The sequence below is a fragment of the Dermacentor andersoni genome, chromosome 1, assembly GCF_023375885.2.
Source record: "Dermacentor andersoni chromosome 1, qqDerAnde1_hic_scaffold, whole genome shotgun sequence".
NCBI classification, from domain to species: domain Eukaryota; kingdom Metazoa; phylum Arthropoda; class Arachnida; order Ixodida; family Ixodidae; genus Dermacentor; species Dermacentor andersoni.
The window spans coordinates 142,981,085-142,998,352 of record NC_092814.1 but is presented as its reverse complement, the minus strand read 5'-3'; the positions used below and the strand labels follow the sequence as shown (position 1 = coordinate 142,998,352).

Here is a 17,268-nt window from a genome sequence, read left to right as displayed (position 1 = left end):
AATCTTCTATCGTAATCGATGCTTCGCCTTTTGGGTGAAACTGCAACTTTTTTTTTTTTTATCACAACTTTAGTGCATTGGGAGTAACTCCTTGTTTTTTCCAAATGAGAGAAAGCTGTATTTCTGTATGAAAGAATGAGGTGCGCAGTACTGTAAAGGACTTTTCTTTTTTTAGACCATGGCAAACGGGTGCGCGTTACTATCACGAGTGTTTTTTTTTTTTTTTTTTTTTTCCTTTTAGTCGCAGAAAACGTGTGCGCGTTACAATCAAGGGCACATTAGAATTGAGTAAATACGGTATCTCATGTCTGTCAAGTCTAACCCACGCTGTCGTCTTGCCTCCTTTGATTTTTATCACATTTCTTTCTTCTTATATCTTTTACTTCATCAACGTAACTCGGAATCTTCTTCACACGGTGTACAAATGTTTATATTAGAAATGCTAATTGCAATTCAGTTTCATGAACTTAATGAGAATTCAAATTTATTACTGCTTTTACAAGTGCCAGTCAAACCTCTATATAATGAGCACGAATATAACAACTTATTGACTATAATGAAGTCAACCATTAAAGGTTAATTGGCCATGTTTTATTTCAATGAGTATTCTAAGACTATAACAATAGCGAAAATGCACAATTCAAAACAATATTCGTTACAGTATAGCAAATATTTGCTTACTGCTCAAAGTATGTATTCTGATAGCAAAAATGTCAAGCACTCAGCTAGTGAAACTTGAAATGGTACATTCTGGATGCACATGCGGGTTTTAGCCAATGCCTTGACTTGGCTGGTCCGCAGCCAGCAAGGTAATGCGCCGATTTGGTATGATCACACCAATCATACGGTAATGTATTAACAACAGTGCACAGCACATTTGCAATTTAGCATTTACATGGCATTTGTTGGCATGGCAAACTGCCAACAGGCCATCGCAATTGACAGGAGAACCTTTGCTGGCCCATCAGAGTCATCACACTTGTGTGTCTTTCACATATACTTGATTGGGATTTTTTTCCCTCTTTGCTTTTCGCATTGCTGCGCATCTGTTTCCCACCGCCCGGTCCCACTACGCTCTCCAGCACTGACTCTGCTCTCTCAGTCACTCCTTTCTTCCTCCCTCACGAGGAGCCTACCTCCTCAGTCAGTACTTGAAATACATGGACGTCTTCAATTTTACACCCATCAAGTGTTCTCTACAGTGGTAAACTATTAAAAGATTACTGGCGTTAAGAGGAAGCTTTAGCTCGAGTGCTCCTATCTAAATACATGTAAAAGGAGAATTCGTTTTTCTCGGCAACCACTGCACCAAATTTGACGAGGTTTGTTGCATTTAAAAGACAAACTTAAAATCTAGTGACTGTTGGTTTCGAATTTTTGAGTTAGGTCGTGAATTTTTTATTAAAAATTGCCAAAAATCGAAAATTTTCAAAAAACGAAACTATCAAGTTTACAACTCTGTAACTCAACCACTAAACATGATAATACAATTCTGTGAATTGCATCTAATAGCACATCTAAAGCGGACAAAATTGATGTGTTACACATGAATATAAAAAATATTTAATCATAGGGAAATACAACTTTTGCAAAACCGTTGTAAGCGACGTAACAAATTCACGTAAGATGTAAAATGACATATTGAATTTGTCCGCTTTGAATGATCTAATGGGTGCCGTTTACAGAACCGCGATATCAGTTCTTGATGCAGAGCTATGAATTTGTAAACTTCGTGCTTCCATTTTTTTCGAACGGTCAAATATTTGAAAATCGATTTAAGAAAATTCAAGCCCTAAATCGAAATTCCGCTTCCAACAGTCACTAGAATTTGACTTTCTCTTTCAAATGCAACAAATTTCATCAAAATCGGTCCAGGGGTTATCTCATAAAAACGTTTTTGCGTTTTACATGCATTTGAATAGGCCGCGTCGGAGTTGGGCCCGAGCTAAAGCTTCCTCTTAATATTGTAGGGAACATCTAGGATACAACATACGACCTTGTTCGAAAATGTTGTGCCTTGGACGAGATGGTAATAATTTATACAGTAGAATTCCATTAAGTTGGCTCCAGTTAATGAAGTATTTTGATTAATTCGATCTGGACCAAAGATCCTGGCCAACACTCACACATTTCTATGGGCCCAAGCTTTAGTTATTTCAATCCCAAAATTCGCCTTCGTTGGGTAATTCAAACTTGACTGGCCAGCAGACACGCACCTGACGCTAATGGTGCCCCTACTGGTGACTCCAATAGCAGCTGTTTTGGTGGCAGTTAGGGCACAGTGAATGGGTCGAACACACTTCATTTCCCATTGATTTTTTTCTCTTATACGCTGAGGGACCACTGTTACATTATATCATCTCATTGAAATATGGCAAAATCTGTTCAGTAGTTCCATTGACACTGCAGAAGCAATGCTTCCTTTGCTTGCATTTTGAGCTTCTGCTGTGTTCACTACATCTTGAAACGGGTGCTAGCCTCAGGATTTCAATTATGTGTGTGTGCCTTAAACACTGAATTAAAATATTGATTAGAGAATATTGATTAAATGACTAGTTCATCAGTGATTGTCACCCATTTACTGATGTCTGCTACCACTAATATTGTGTTGCTGAAGAAAAAGAACATTGTCTCCATTGAACTGTCTGCAAAAAAAACCTGGCTATTTTCTTGAAGTGTTTGTCATCTAGCACTATTCTGATGTTGTGACGTTACCATCTTTGCACAGGTTTGGTGGCAAAGAGAGTTTTATGGAGTTCATGAATGACTTTGTGGAGAAAGAATGGAGCACAATGAAGACTTTCCTCAAGGTTATTTCGGTGAGTGTCGGGAACTTAATTCATAACCTACAGAATAGGCTCGTATCCATGGGGAAAGAGGTTTGGCACAAGCTTGCCTACTATGTATTACAGTTTTGGTGATTCACTTACTGACTGATAATTTGGACTAAATGCACAAATCTGAATAATTGATAGTCCAAAATAGGGGATTTACCAGAACGTTACTGGGAACAGTAAAAATTGGTCGGAGTGCAAACGGTAGGCATTACCAAATTCTGACTGGGAGCTTGCCTCTGTCAGTGAAAAAAAAAATGTATGCAATCATTGCATTCTACCGATGCTAACAGAGGTTAACAAAGAAGCTCGAGAACAAGTTAAGGAATTCGAAAAGAGCGATGGAATGAAAAATGTTATCGTAACATTAAAAGACTTGAAGAGAGCATTGTAGATCAGAGAGTAAACAGGGTTAACTGATATTCTAGTTGACATTAAGAGAAAAAAGAGGGAGCTGGGCAGGCCAGGTAATGCGTAGAGCAGATAACCAATGGACCATTAGAGTTACACAATGGGTGTCAAGGGAAGTGAAGCACACTCGAGGATGGCAGAAAATTAGGCGGGGTGATGAAATTAGGACATTTGCAGATGTAAGCTGGAATCGGCTAGTACAAAATGGGTATAGGTGGAGATCGCTCAGAGAGGCCTTCATCCTGCAGTGGACATAAAAGTAGGCCGATGATGAGGGTGATGTTGACGAACTGACTTTATTCCATAAGTGCCCAAAAGAGCATGCCAATGCTTTGCTGTGCACACATATGCTTGCCAGTGACCTGGTCAGTTCAAATTTCAACCATATTCATGCTGTCGATACAGATAGAAGATATAGTGAATGCATGCAACCAAATCTCCATCCCCTGAGCAACTTAAACAGAAGTCAACTGAGCTCCCATAGTAGAATATTTGATTGCGGATTTCTTCACAACAGTCATTGTCCAGCATTTTCCTTGCGTCATCGCTGCCCTCATTAACGCAGACATAGAGGGTGGAAATGGCACTGTTTAAAGTTGCTTAATAATTCTGAGCAACAAAAATTCTTAACAATCAAAAGAAGTTGTGAAGGGTAGAGACTTGGTTATGTTAGTAGTTAATGTTTAAAATAAGAACAGCATGAGACAGGGAAAAACGAAGAAAGATGCACACAGTGCTGTGTATGTCTTTCTTCGTTTGACCCTGTCTCTTGCGCTTTTTTGTTTTAAACAAACAAGTTTCCCGGGACCATGTCTCTGTTTAACACAACAAAACCAAATGCTGAATGCACGGAACTCGCAGACTCTCACGACAAACCACAAATGCAGCCTTTAGGATTTAGAGGGCTTGGCTTCTCTTGTCTCAAGGTTTGGGCATTCCAGCAACTACTAGATTGACTATGCTTCGCGAGTTTCTTTGATTTTGACGAGACACCAGCAACCATGCCAGGGGCCTATCAAACAAGAATGTCTCTTTCCACTCGACTTGATAACCGAATCAGCATGCTGTTGTACGGGTGGAGTCCACGTTATCAAACGGTGCACTCTATGGTGTTCGAAATTTTCAGTTGTCCTTATACATCAAGTGTATAGGGCCTTGTGGCAGTGCTGTGAAGCTGGCCAACTGATAGATTGTGTCAGTCGGTGACTGTATTTCCATAAAATGTAGTGGCTTGTCATTGGTGCCAACAGTGACCTTTATATATGACTGCACATGCAGAGTCCAGTGAGCACGGAGCAGAACTCATCAAGTGCAGAGGCTGGCATTGAGATCCCCTGTGTTGTGGACCTTGGTCTAGAGCTGGCCCAACTGCAGATGATGCTCAGGGAATGCCTTCCACAGCTGGAGGGGAAGGTACCAATCTTGGACTGCTGTTCTAGTCTTTCGTCGCCTGACCATGCTCTCACGTTCCTTCAGTTGCTAGGCCACCAAATGGATCTATTGCCCTCAAAGAAAAGTAATTATGGCTCTAGAATGGATGCAGCATATGTTTGGGTGTGCTGAAGGGACATGATCACACAAGCAATGAACTCTTCACCACCTGACATTCAAAATATGCCATTTTTTGTTACCATAGACTTCTAAATACTCAAAGTGTGAAATACAGTAAAGCCTCGTTGACTCGAATTTCATGTGACCAAGAAAAATGACCCAATTAACCGAAGGTCGAATTATTGAGGATATCAAAAAAACAAAGAAATTCTTACTACGTCAACACACTTTTATTTAGTGAATGTATGAGCAAATCCTGTTTCTATTTAAAGGTATATTTTGGCGGGGCCATAAAAAGCATCACAAACTTGTCCATGCTTGTCCCACTAAGATTCAGTATACGCCAAACTTTGCCACCACAGCTGAGCTGCTTTTTGTTGTTTCACAAAGCCGGGTGCAGCGAATGTGCCTCAAAAGTATTTCAAAAATAACTAAATTAGTTACAATAATGTAAAAGGTCAGAGAAAGCGTCATGAACTTGTCCCAGTAACGTTCAGCACACACGAAACTAACTGCGTCACACAGCCGAGCTGCTTTTCGCTAACTGCGTCACAAAGCGGGGTGCAGCATGCGTGCCTAAAAACTACCGAAATAAGTTCCACTAATGTTGGGGCCTATAGAAAGCATCGCAGTATGAGTCGTTAACTCGAATTAACTGCGCTAGGACGGCCGAGCGGTTTTTCACTAACTGTGTCACAAGTCTCTGTTCCATGCCATAAAAGCCTAATTGCATGGCATACTTTCAAACAAAATATCTCACCTTTCCATAGTTCAGTAGTGCAGTGGTTCCTGTGTCAGAGTGCAGGAGGAGCACAAGAATACGCTAGGAGCCCAACAAACCAGGCTACATCGAAAAAAAAATAATAAAATAGAGATGTTTCGCCGTACAGGCGAGCTTCACATGTGCAGCCGGCCTCGCTAGCTTCAATGTCGTGTCTGGCACACTATGCATTCATCTGGCGTGTCTGGCATGCCATTATCTTGTTGCTAGGAAATGCAAGAAAAATAAGTCTCAAAGTATAAGTTCATTTATACACAAAGCTTTTTGAATTTAGCGGGAAAGTATTTTAAAAGCTAAGTTTATTTCACTTTTCCTTTTTTTTTCCGATGCTCGCATCAGCTAACGGATGGGGTAAACGCTAGGCATGACATGTTTCCTGTTGCCAGTTTTCACCAAGTGTCCCTCTTGTCGAATTTCTTTCTCTATAGTGTAAGTCTGGAAGTTTCAGGCAACACTGTGTTTCATGTAGAGAGGTTGAGGCCTTGCCAGCAGGAACGTAAGTCTATACTGTTTGGTTATGCAGGAAGGTGAAGCTGCCTTGCGAGCTGCTTTGGATGGTCGACCACGCAGTAGAGGTCAGGTGTTGTCCTGCCTGGAAGCAAACCCAGCACCGGCACCTCAGCCTCGCTCATCAACCTTGCCCAGGTGGGTGGAACCAGAGTTGCCAACAAGCTGAGAAATCTGTACACTGCTGCGGAAAATACCCAACGTGGTCCTATGCATCCCTTCTTTTGACTCTGCATTAACCCTAGATGCTAAATTTGGCCCAAATTCTATTATTTATATTGTCTTAAAGAGTGAGAAGTGCAGCTTTAATCTACTTAATATGTAGTTCATGACACTTTGTGTTAGTTTGTCGGGATAAGGGGGAGATGCCAACGGCCCTACACCTCGGCACACCGAGCCCCGTGGTTGGTGCACACCTGCCCATCAACCGCAGTCTGGTACATGCTCGAGCAAACAATAGACCATAACCACGTGTACACTCGGAAAGCATTCATTATGTTTACAATTACTAACAATTCAAGCAGGTCAGCTAGCTATATTAACATCACGGAGGTTCTCTCGAAGAGGATACCGTATTTACTTGCATAATGATCACACTTCTTTGTAAAAAAAATTGGCGCAAATTCAGGGGTGCGATCATTATGGGGGTAAACTTCCCGCAAGAAGAAAAAAAAATATTTTTTTTCATCCCACGTTTGCTGTGAGATGACAACAGGTCAACAAATAGGCGGCTGCCGCTGTGTGTAGTGCTGGATACCAAAACAAAAATGGCGGCCGGCGGAGCAAGCCTAACGCGCGGAACACGATTTCTTTTCTTCTCGTGAGTACATTACGTGCATTGAAACAGTTTCTCCGGTATCAGTAATGAATAATATCATTAATATCAGCAAGTTTGCGGCAATAACGTAGTCATGTCCACTTTGAGGGGACAGAAACAGATGGGAGCGCTTAGCTGCCAGTGACATAGAAACACGTGGCCGGCACGCTGTGGAAACTGCGGCATTTGTCTTCCCTACTATCCTAATACGGCATGTTTCTGCTAAGGGTGGGCAAATATCTTAGGTGTGTTACAAGTGTCAGCGTATGAATAGGGTACACTTCTAACGTATCAGTGTAAACGTGGCTACTATCATTGCAGCTTGCGATTTGTTGCGTGCCCACGAGTGCAGATAAGAAGAATCGAAAAGTGCCTTTTTTGTTGTTGTTGACCACAACCATTATAAAGCCTACACATAATAAAGGCAAGTTTGATTGTACCTCTTTTTGTCATGGAAGTGCGGAAAGTGATGAAAGTAATGAAATGGGGCATCTACTTAATGATGTTTGGTGCGTGCAGGCCGCTTGGTTTGTCTTGAAGAGTCGTTCGCGTAGCATTCGACAGATGGTAAGAGTGATCATTATTAGCTAGACTTAGCACCTGACATATCGCTGCGGCAAGTTCAGGGTGCGATCATTACACGGGAAAGAAAATGAATTTTGACGACAAAATTCAGGGGTGCGATCATTACGCGAGTGCGATCATTATGCGAGTAAATACGGTAATACGGCAGGTAAAGAAGGGCTTCTGACTTGCCAGTAGAGGTCAGGTTTTGTCCTGCCTGGAAGCAAACCCAGCACCGGCACCTCAGCCTCGCTCATCAACCTTGCCCAGGTGGGTGGAACCAGAGTTGCCAACAATCTGAGAAATGCAATTCCCATGTGCCACTCGCGAAAGGAAGGTTTCCCCTCTCCTCAACCTGCTTGGCGCACATGCACCTGATGTGACATTTGCCATGTGTGCGACAGTTATGGGACCCGAAGATTCCCGCATCGCTCTCTCCTTAAATGTTCCCCTACGGCGGAGAGATTGCTGGAAGGACGGTCATGACGAAGTGTCCGGGCAGATGCAAAGGTTAACCCCACCAGGAAATGGTGGAATCCACATCGATAGGCAGCAGAGCCCTGTGTGGCGGCCGTCCAGATACGGCAGCTGTCACAGTGGTTGACGATGACGGGGGCTGGAGGCGGCTTGCCCTCAAGGCCCATGCAGCAGTGTTCACCTGAAAACAGTGGGTCAGGACTTTAATTAAGCGGCGTACGTGTTGGCACGAGCAACCTTGCACCGACGCGTCATTGTGGAAGTATATAATGGTGGCTCTCCCTTATCGTGGCTGCTGCCATGTACTGCTGTGTCAGACCGGGAACAGGGAGGGGCCTCCACTGCAATTTGTGGCCGAGACAGCAGGCAGGGACTTGGACAATGGCAGCAATAGCAAGTGCGGGCGACTCAACTCGTTCTGCAGAGTCACTGAAATGCACTCCACAAACACTTAGAATTAAGGCAGTAGAGGCCGTCACAGCATCGCCGTCTGACGCAATGCCGAACCACACACCTACCACTGAAGTTATTCACTTCGACTCAGTTTTCCCGTGTTGATTATAGCATAAAAGGGGGCTATGCTTGTCTGAACAAAGCGCCCTATGGTCCTCCGAGATGTGTTACTCTGCCAGCAAAATACCATATTTACCCGAATCTAACGAGAGTTTTTTTACCAAAAATAGAAGTGAAAAGTCACCCCCCGCATTACATTTGAATACTAGGTATAAAAAATGCTAAGAATGGCACCAAGCACTCATTATTAAGCTCGCTTAAAGTGCCACATTTACATGCGTGTCGATTGACCTGTTCCTTCAAAGTCGCGCGCTCCAAATTCAACGGTCAACCATTAGGCGAACCACGGCCAGGGCAAGTTGCGAATGCGGTGTAAAAGCAAAAAAGGCAGAGCAAACGACACCAACGAGAGCGCGCCAGCGATGAGTCACCTTGGAGGGACCAAACGCGCCGACCAGCACGTTTCTATGACGAGCACCCCTTGGTGCACGAAATGGACGCGCCTTTTTCTCACCACTAGGTGATTCTAGTGACGTAGCAATCTGTTTGGGCCACTGGTGGCACGTCCTGGGCACTTGTTTCCACGATAGTACCACGTGACCTACGCCACCGACTCCTCAGGCAGTGCATAGCCGCATTGTCTGTTCAGCGCTTCAACACGTTGGTCTGTTCCTACCCGCTTAACCCTTTCGCTGTCGGACGTTTCTGGCCGTGACGCACCCCCAGTGTCGGCTTGGTTTCAGGGAACGAGCATAACAGGGAATGAACATAGCAATTTATTTTGGATTATGATTGGTATACAAATAACATAGTCAATGCAATATGCACATTTCAGTGTTCTGCAGCTGTTGTTAGTAAACATCATCATCATCATCAGCCTGACTATAAAATCCGTTCAACATCCGAATCTGACGATGCGGAACCCTCTTCCTCTCATGCGACTTTGTCCGAGTCCGAGCTCGGCTCGTATTCTGAATCGGAATTCAGCCACCGCTCCCATGAGCAGACGAAGGTCCCGCGCGCCGAGCCATCCGAAAGTAACCGCGCGCAGGGAGGATGCGCTTTCAGTCGCCCGCGCAACGGAGAGAAATGTGACGTTGCGTGATCAAGAAGACAGAGGGAGATGGAAAAAGGCTAAACAAAGTTCGAAGGGCTTTACGTTTACTGCTGCAAGTAGGAAGCGAGGGTGCGGCGAGAGAGCGAAAGCAGCAATCGAGTCACCCTTTTTGGAGAGGCAACGGCACGTGCGCCTGAACTTGACGCGCCATAGCAGGCACACCAACAGAAGAAAAATAAAAACCTTCATACCAGCGGAGATTACAGAACAACCCTTGAACCCATAACCACACGCGCGCGACGCATGATCCAGCAAACGCGGAGCCACCGCGCCACTCTGCAAGGAGAAAGTGGGGAGTGGCAGTCGCACCGTACTCTTCAATACATGGACTAACACAGGTCGGAGCGAATATACGAACTTGTAGAAAGAGTCAACAGATGGCATGGCCAATCCAAGAGCGCCTGCTTTGCGCTCAGGCGCGAAATTTTGAACGCACGATAGAGAACGTACCGGTACGTCAGTGACACCGTGGGGGGGAAGCGCGATGACGTACCGGTACGTCCGTGACAGCGAAAGGGTTAATGTGCCTACATCCAAAATGACGTGCTCTCGCACTCAGTATGCCGCTGACTTCAAACGCAACGCTATTCTACTCGCCGAAAAAGTCGGTAACTCAGCGGCCGCAAGAAGCCTGAACATCAACGAATCGATGATAAGTGTGTGGAGGAAGCATCGCCAGGAGTTGTTCAATTGCAACAGTCATAGAAAAGGTTTCCATGGGCCCAAGAAAGGCCGCTTCCCAGATTTGTAGCATCATCTTGCGGACTTCATTGGGGAACAACGCTCCCAGCTTTTTGGTGTGAGCATTGAAGTTGTTCAATTGCAACAGTCATAGAAAAGGTTTCCATGGGCCCAAGAAAGGCCGCTTCCCAGATTTGGAACGTCATCTTGTGGACTTCATTGGTGAACAACGCTCCCAGCTTTTTTTGGTGTGAGCATTGAAATGTTTCAGTGCAAAGCATGTGAACTTGCACGAGACGCAGGTTTGGTGCCAAACCAATTCAAGTCATCGCGCAGCTGGATACAGAAGTTCATGCGAAGGGCCAGTTTTTCCCTTCGACACACTACCTCAATTTGTTAGAAACTACCTGAGGACTTCGAGTTGAAACTTCTCGCATTTCAGCGGTATGTCATTGATCTCCGCTGCTCTACCAACATGCAACTTGGACACATCGGGAATGCTGACCAAACCCCCGTGTACAGTGCAGTCCACTTATAACGATATGATAGCGAGAAAGACGAAAAATATGATCGTTATAACCGATGATCGCTATATCTGGACTGCAGTTTAAAAATTTTTTTTTAAATCGCGGAACATACCTTTGCAGCTCCGAACTTGAATTCGCTACTTGCTCTAAAGAATAGATGATGTAGAAAGTAGGCCGTGAAAAACGAACTTTATTTCTAGTGCCAATGACCATGTCAAGGGTTAGGCGTGCCGAAATAGTCCGAAATCTGCACTTGCTTTTGCGGCAGCTTCAGCTTCACAACCGCGGTGTGCATGGATTTCAGCTGCTGCGCTAACACTGGCGGCAATCCTTTAGCATGCATAAAATCAATTAAGGAGTCGATCGACGACTGCGCTCTTTGTGTGGACATCGAGGTCGGGGTCAAAGAGCCACTGTCAATCACGTTGTCACTGTCACTGCTGCCGTCGCCACCGTCGCACAACTTTGCCGTCTGTCGAGACAGCACATCTTCGGCGATCGCCTCGTCGGTGACCTCATCGCAGAACGAGGCAGCACTGTCTGCAGTCAAAAACTCCTCCTTCGACGCACCACCTGTGTCACCAGTAGGAACGAGCTCCCAGAGCTCGGTTATGTCAGCGGCTTTCACCGTGTTGGTCTCAGTGGGTTGGGGAAGTTCGTCCTTATGCACAAAGCCCGCCTTTTTGAAGCAATTGGTGATGAACCACTGGTAAAGCACCTCTTCAACATCGGCGTACAAAGGGTCTCTAACCCTTTTCCGCTGATCGGCATGGCCGCTGGTAGCTCCTGCCTTCACAATCGCGGCGCTCCCGGTTTTCAAGATGGGTGATATCGTTAACTGGGCGAGCTCATACTCCTACACAAGGGCGCTCACCTTGAAGCCGCATCAAGAGTCCTGCAAAATATCCATCTTCGTGTCAAGCGACACAACTTTGCGCTTTGTCGGCACCATCTTCGAACTGGGTTGAACCATTGGTTGCACGCTGCTTTGGTGGCGTCAGCCTGCTATCGCAAGAGAGAGAGACGTGGGACGGGCGCCACCGCGCCGCTTTGCTTGTCGGTTTTTTTTCTCTCTCTCTCTCTCTCTCTCTCTCTCTCTCATTTGGAGTGACTGTGGCCGACGTGCATGAAGCAGCTAGCGCCATCTTGTGGCGCGCTGCGCCTATCGGTGTGCGGGCGGGACGCACTGCGCGGTAATGGCGGCAGATACGAACTTACGGAGGTAAACATTGCCTCGTCTCGACATCGTTCGTTTTAGGAAACTAAGCAACGCAGATGTTACGATTATTTGGCACGGAAAACGCCGTCCAGACGGAAAAATTTTTATTGTTATATCTGATATGCGGTGAATAACCTATCGTTATAAATGTTTTTTTTTCCCCATAGATCTAATGCATAATATGACACTCTCATGTCGACCATCGTTATAACCGATATATTGTTATATGTGGTATCGTTATAAGTGGACTGCACTGTACCTTGATATGCCAATGGTTAGGACAGTCCACAAGTCTGGTGAACACGAAGTTCGGATTAGAAGCACTGGAAACGTAAAGAATCTGATATCAGTTATGCTCGCATGTTTGGCTGATGGCCGCAAGCTCTCTCCCTTCATAATTTTTCGCCAGAAGACTATCCCGAAAGAAATATTTCCGAACAAGACTGAGACAAGATTGTCAAGCTTCACCAGGAATCGCAACGCACTCCTACGAGGAGATGGCTGTGGCTGGGAAACTTTCAAAATGTGGACAAAGCTGTTCTCACGTGGTTAAAATATGCCAGACTGCAAAACGTTCCCGTGTCTGACCCAATGCTCCAAGAAAAAGCCCGCAAATTTGCCGATGCACTTGAAATAACTGGGTTCGACGCCAGTTCGGGTTGACTTTTTCGTTTCCACCAAAGGAACAGAATAACTCTGCAGGTAGTCTCGGGCGAGGAAAAGGCTGCTGACAGAGAAGGCGTGGATTCCTGGTGCAGTGATAGTTTTCTTGTGGTGGCTGAATCGTACTCTGAAGACAATATTTTCAACGCGAATGAAACTGCATGTTTTTTATCAGCTCCTGCCAGACCAGACGATGCACTTCAAAGGGCAACAGTCCAAAGGAGCGAAGCTTCGCGTGACAGTCTTGCTCTGCTGCAATGCAACAGGCACAAAGAAAATTAAACTGCTCGCCATCGGCTAGTACGCGAAGCCTTGCTGCATGAAAAACGTCATGTCGTTACCGTACGACTACCGCATCAACAAACGAGCCTGGATGACCAGAGAACTCTTCTGAGTGACTCTTCGAACTCAACGACCAAATGAGGAGGGATGACCGAAGAATTTTACTGGTTGTCGACAACTACTCGGCTCACATTGTGAATGTTTGCTTGACGCACGTTCGCTTGGAGTTTCTGCCGCCAAACAACACGTCCTTGCTGCAGCCCCTAGACCAGGGCGTTACAGTAAAAGCTAATTCATTCGAATTGCGCGGGGATGCTACAAAAATTTGAATTATACAAAATTCAAACTAATGAAAGTCAGAGAAAAAATTGCTCGGTTAAGGCGCGTATATAGTCCGACGTGGCGTGAGCACGAGTGCATACACGCTACGTCACGTTTGCGTGAACAAGAACATCTATACTTTGAAGCACTGGCACAGCCAACGCAACTGGGCCCATCCAACGCAGTCCGATGTGCCCAACGTCGAGATGGATCTTGCTCCATCCATGCATTCGTCGCGCCGACTGATGCAGAGAAAGAAAAATGTCGCAGTTTTGCCTGAAAAGCGAAGCATTGATTGCGATAGCAAATTAGTAGATAGCTATACGAAGTAAGGATAGTAGTTTTATCGGCCGTACAAGCTTGTAAACATTCGTTTACTATGTTAACACGTACGGTGTCACACACGACCAGGTAAACATGAACACATCTCGCTCTATGGCCGCGGAAAGTCTCTGAAAAACGCTGGAGTGAGGAATCGCGCCAGTAGCAGCGAGTGATTTGACTTTCGTACAGCGCTCGCTTCAACGCGAACAAAACGTAGAAAGCACATCGCATACGAAGCTACCGGCACTACGCACACTCTGCAAACATCGCAGATCGGTTTAAAGATGAGGCCCACGCGAGCATTCACTTCCCCCACGTCACGGATCGCTTTCAAGATAGGACTCCCGCATGGCCCTGGCGGAGAAGAACGTCGTCCCCCCCTCCCTCCCTCCCTCCCTCCCTCCGCCTCACCTTCGTGCCTTGTGTGGACAGGAGAGGGCATGCATCCACCCTGCCTTCCTCGCTCGCGCGTGCTAGATTGAACCGCGTACGCCGGCTCACCCTCGCACGCTTTGCTCGCACATACAGCATATGGCGCACAGCGACGGTTTTATTGCCGTTGAGCTTTGTACGGATCCTCAAGGGAGAGAAGCGACCTGCAACAGAGGCGTTGGCCATGCCTGGCCAGGCGCAAACACGTCTATCTCCAGTCAGGCCTAAATAAAGGGTTGCAGATGGAAAAAGCAAAGTCGCACTGCCGGTGCAGCGACGCCAGCATCGCCAACGTGCTCCTTTGAACTAGCACTCTCCCCATCCACGATGGCGCAAAGTTTGAATTATCGGTGACGGTGTGGATTTCAGTGTGAGTTAGCTGGATGTGTTACATATTGTTTTCAATACATTGCTGGACAGACCACGACGGCTACTTCGAATGATACGAAATTTCAAATTAACGAGTTGTGAATTAACGAGCTTTTACTGTATAAAGAATGTGAAAGCAGAATTTCCTAAGCGCTTTATGCAGCGGTTGATTATCATCCTCTGCCTAGAGCAGCCAACTACAATCAATATTTTTCAGGCAGCGGAAATTCTCACAGGAGCTTGGTGGAACTTAAAGGTGTCCACCATTAGCAACTGCTGGTGAAAAGCAGGGCTTGTCAAAGAACCTGTGGAGCTTGAAGATGATCCGGAGCTGACCGACAACAACCCAGGAGACCTGTGGACCGATGTTGCGAAACTGCTGCCCGCCGTCTCTTTCTTTGACGACTACATTGAGAGCAACAGCGCAGCACTAACGGCAGTGGACCTGACAACCGAAAAGATTGTTAACTCCGTTCGCGACGTCTCCAGTGACGATGACGACCTAAAGGAAGAGTACTGTGGGTCACCGAACACAGAAGATGAGATCACGTCGAACATTGATGTTTTAGTGCACATCACTCGGTACAATGACATACCCAGTGGGGTATTGCACAAAGTGGAAGATGTAGGCGCATTCCTAATTGGTCGTGCGTGCTGCACGCGCCAGAAGAAAATCACTGATTTCTTCAAATAAAGTAGCTTTGAAGTGAGTCATCATCATCATCATCAGCCTGGTTATGCCCACTGCAGGGCAAAGGCCTCTCCCATACTTCTCCAACTACCCCGGTCATGTACTAATTGTGGCCATGTTGTCCCTGTAAACTTCATAATCTTGTCCGCCCACCTAACTTTCTGCCGCCCTCTGCTACGCTTCCCTTCCCTTGGAATCCATTCCGTAACTCTTAATGACCATCGGTAATCTTCCCTCCTCATTACGTGTCCTGCCCATGGCCATTTCTTTTTCTTGATTTCAACTAAGATATCATTAACTCGCGTTTGTTCCCTCACTCAATCTGCTCTTCTCTTATCCCTTAACATTACACCTATCATTCTTCTTTCCAAAGCTCGTTGCGTCGTCCTCAATTTAAGTAGAACCCTTTTCGTAAGCCTCCAGGTTTCTGCCCCGTACGTCAGTACTGGTAAGACACAGCTGTTATAAACTTTTCTCTTGAGGGATAATGGCAACCTGCTGTTCATGATCTGAGAATGCCTGCCAAACGCACCCCAGCCCATTCTTATTCTTCTGATTATTTCAGTCTCATGATCCGGATCCACAGTCACTACCTGTCCTAAGTAGATGTATTCCCTTACCACTTCCAGTGCCTCACTACCTATTGTAAACTGCTGTTCCCTTCAGAGACTGTTAAACATTACTTGAGTTTTCTGCAGATTAATTTTTAGACCCACCCTTCGGCTTTGCCTCTCCAGGTCAGTGAGCATGCATTGCAGTTGGTCCCCTGAGTTACTAAGCAAGGCAATATCATCAGCGAATTGCAAGTTACTAAGGTATTCTCCATTAACTCTTATCCCCAATTCTTCCCAATCCAGGTCTCTGAATACCTCCTGTAAACACGCTGTGAATAGCATTGGAGAGATCGTATCTCCCTGCCTGACGCCTTTCTTTATTGGGATTTTGTTGCTTTCTTTATGGAGGACTACGGTGGCTGTGGAGCCGCTATATACAGTCAAACCTCGATATATTGAACACGGATATATCGAACTATTGCGTATATCGAACACTTTCTATATCACGTGGAAAATCGCATGCATTTTTAATTTTTTATTTCGAACGGGGCCGGATGTAAAATGGATATATCGAACTCCGCCGCCCCAGACCAAGTGCGCTCTGTTGACAGGAGGCGAGCTTTCCCGCAACACCCTTGAAGATAGCGGCGGCGCGATGGGCGTTCCAGACTGCTGCGTACGATAGCTGCCCACATTGGTTGCGCCGAGGACGCCATTTGAACGTAGCGGCGTACGCACGCGGCGGCTTGGCGCGGCCGTGGCTTGGCCAGGTTGGCTAGTTTGACAACATCAACGACACATGCGTCTCGGTGCTGCCGCTTGTGCTACGCCAGTCGTTGTGTGTGTGTGTGTGCGTGTGCGTGCGTGTGTGTGTGTGTGTGTGTGTGTGTGTGTGTGTGTGTGTGTGTGTGTGTGTGTGTGTGTGTGTGTGTGTGTGTGTGTGTGTGTGGCTTAGGCCTGTCGTGGTTGGTGTGATGGCTGCAAACGCGAAGAAGCGGACGTCCCTGACATTTGCTGTGAAATTGGAAGTGATACAGCGCGTTGAAAATGGAGAAAAGAAGTCGAGCGTCGCCGAAGCTTTCAGCATCCCAAGGAGTACTTTTGAGCACTCTGCTGATAAACAAGAGTGACATAAAGGCCAAGGCAGAACAGAACCAGCACTCAGGCGCGCGGCGGGTGCCTTTAAACAGTGGAACAGTGGCGGAGTTAACAGACGTGGAGATCGCGGCAGAAGTGACTGCTGAGTGGCCAAAACGGAGACGCTGCTGAGGCTGATCCAGCAAGCGCTGATGTTGCCCTGCTCCCGACTGCAACTGAGGCTGTAGCTGCTTTGGCCGTTGTACGCCGCTACTGCGGCGCAATAGAAGGCACTGGACTGTCTCTTGTGGACCGTTTGGACTATGTTGAGGACGCCGTGGTCAAGCACGCGGTTGCCAATATGAAGCAGGCTACGCTGCTTCAGTACTTTCAGCGAACGAAATAAATACTTTGTTTGAAGCTTCATGTGAGCATCTATTGCGCCATGATTGGTTCATTGATTGATTTGTGCTAGTTTTTAATGCGTTTTCTACGTGATTTTATATATCGAATTCTGGCTATATCGAACTATGTTGCGATCACCGCGCTGTTCGAT

At 46.1% G+C, this 17,268-nt stretch overlaps 1 protein-coding gene across 1 annotated transcript in view; it reads left to right on the top strand.

Annotated features, from left to right (window-relative positions):
• Nucleotides 1-17,268, top strand: part of raskol (Ras GTPase-activating protein raskol) — a 179,806-nt gene that overhangs the window by 102,791 nt on the left and 59,747 nt on the right. The window contains exons 14-17 of the mRNA XM_072287915.1: nucleotides 2,729-2,819; nucleotides 4,524-4,658; nucleotides 6,101-6,222; nucleotides 7,661-7,735. Of these exons, the coding sequence (XP_072144016.1) occupies nucleotides 2,729-2,819; nucleotides 4,524-4,658; nucleotides 6,101-6,222; nucleotides 7,661-7,735 (423 nt within the window). The remainder of the gene's footprint in view (nucleotides 1-2,728; nucleotides 2,820-4,523; nucleotides 4,659-6,100; nucleotides 6,223-7,660; nucleotides 7,736-17,268) is intronic.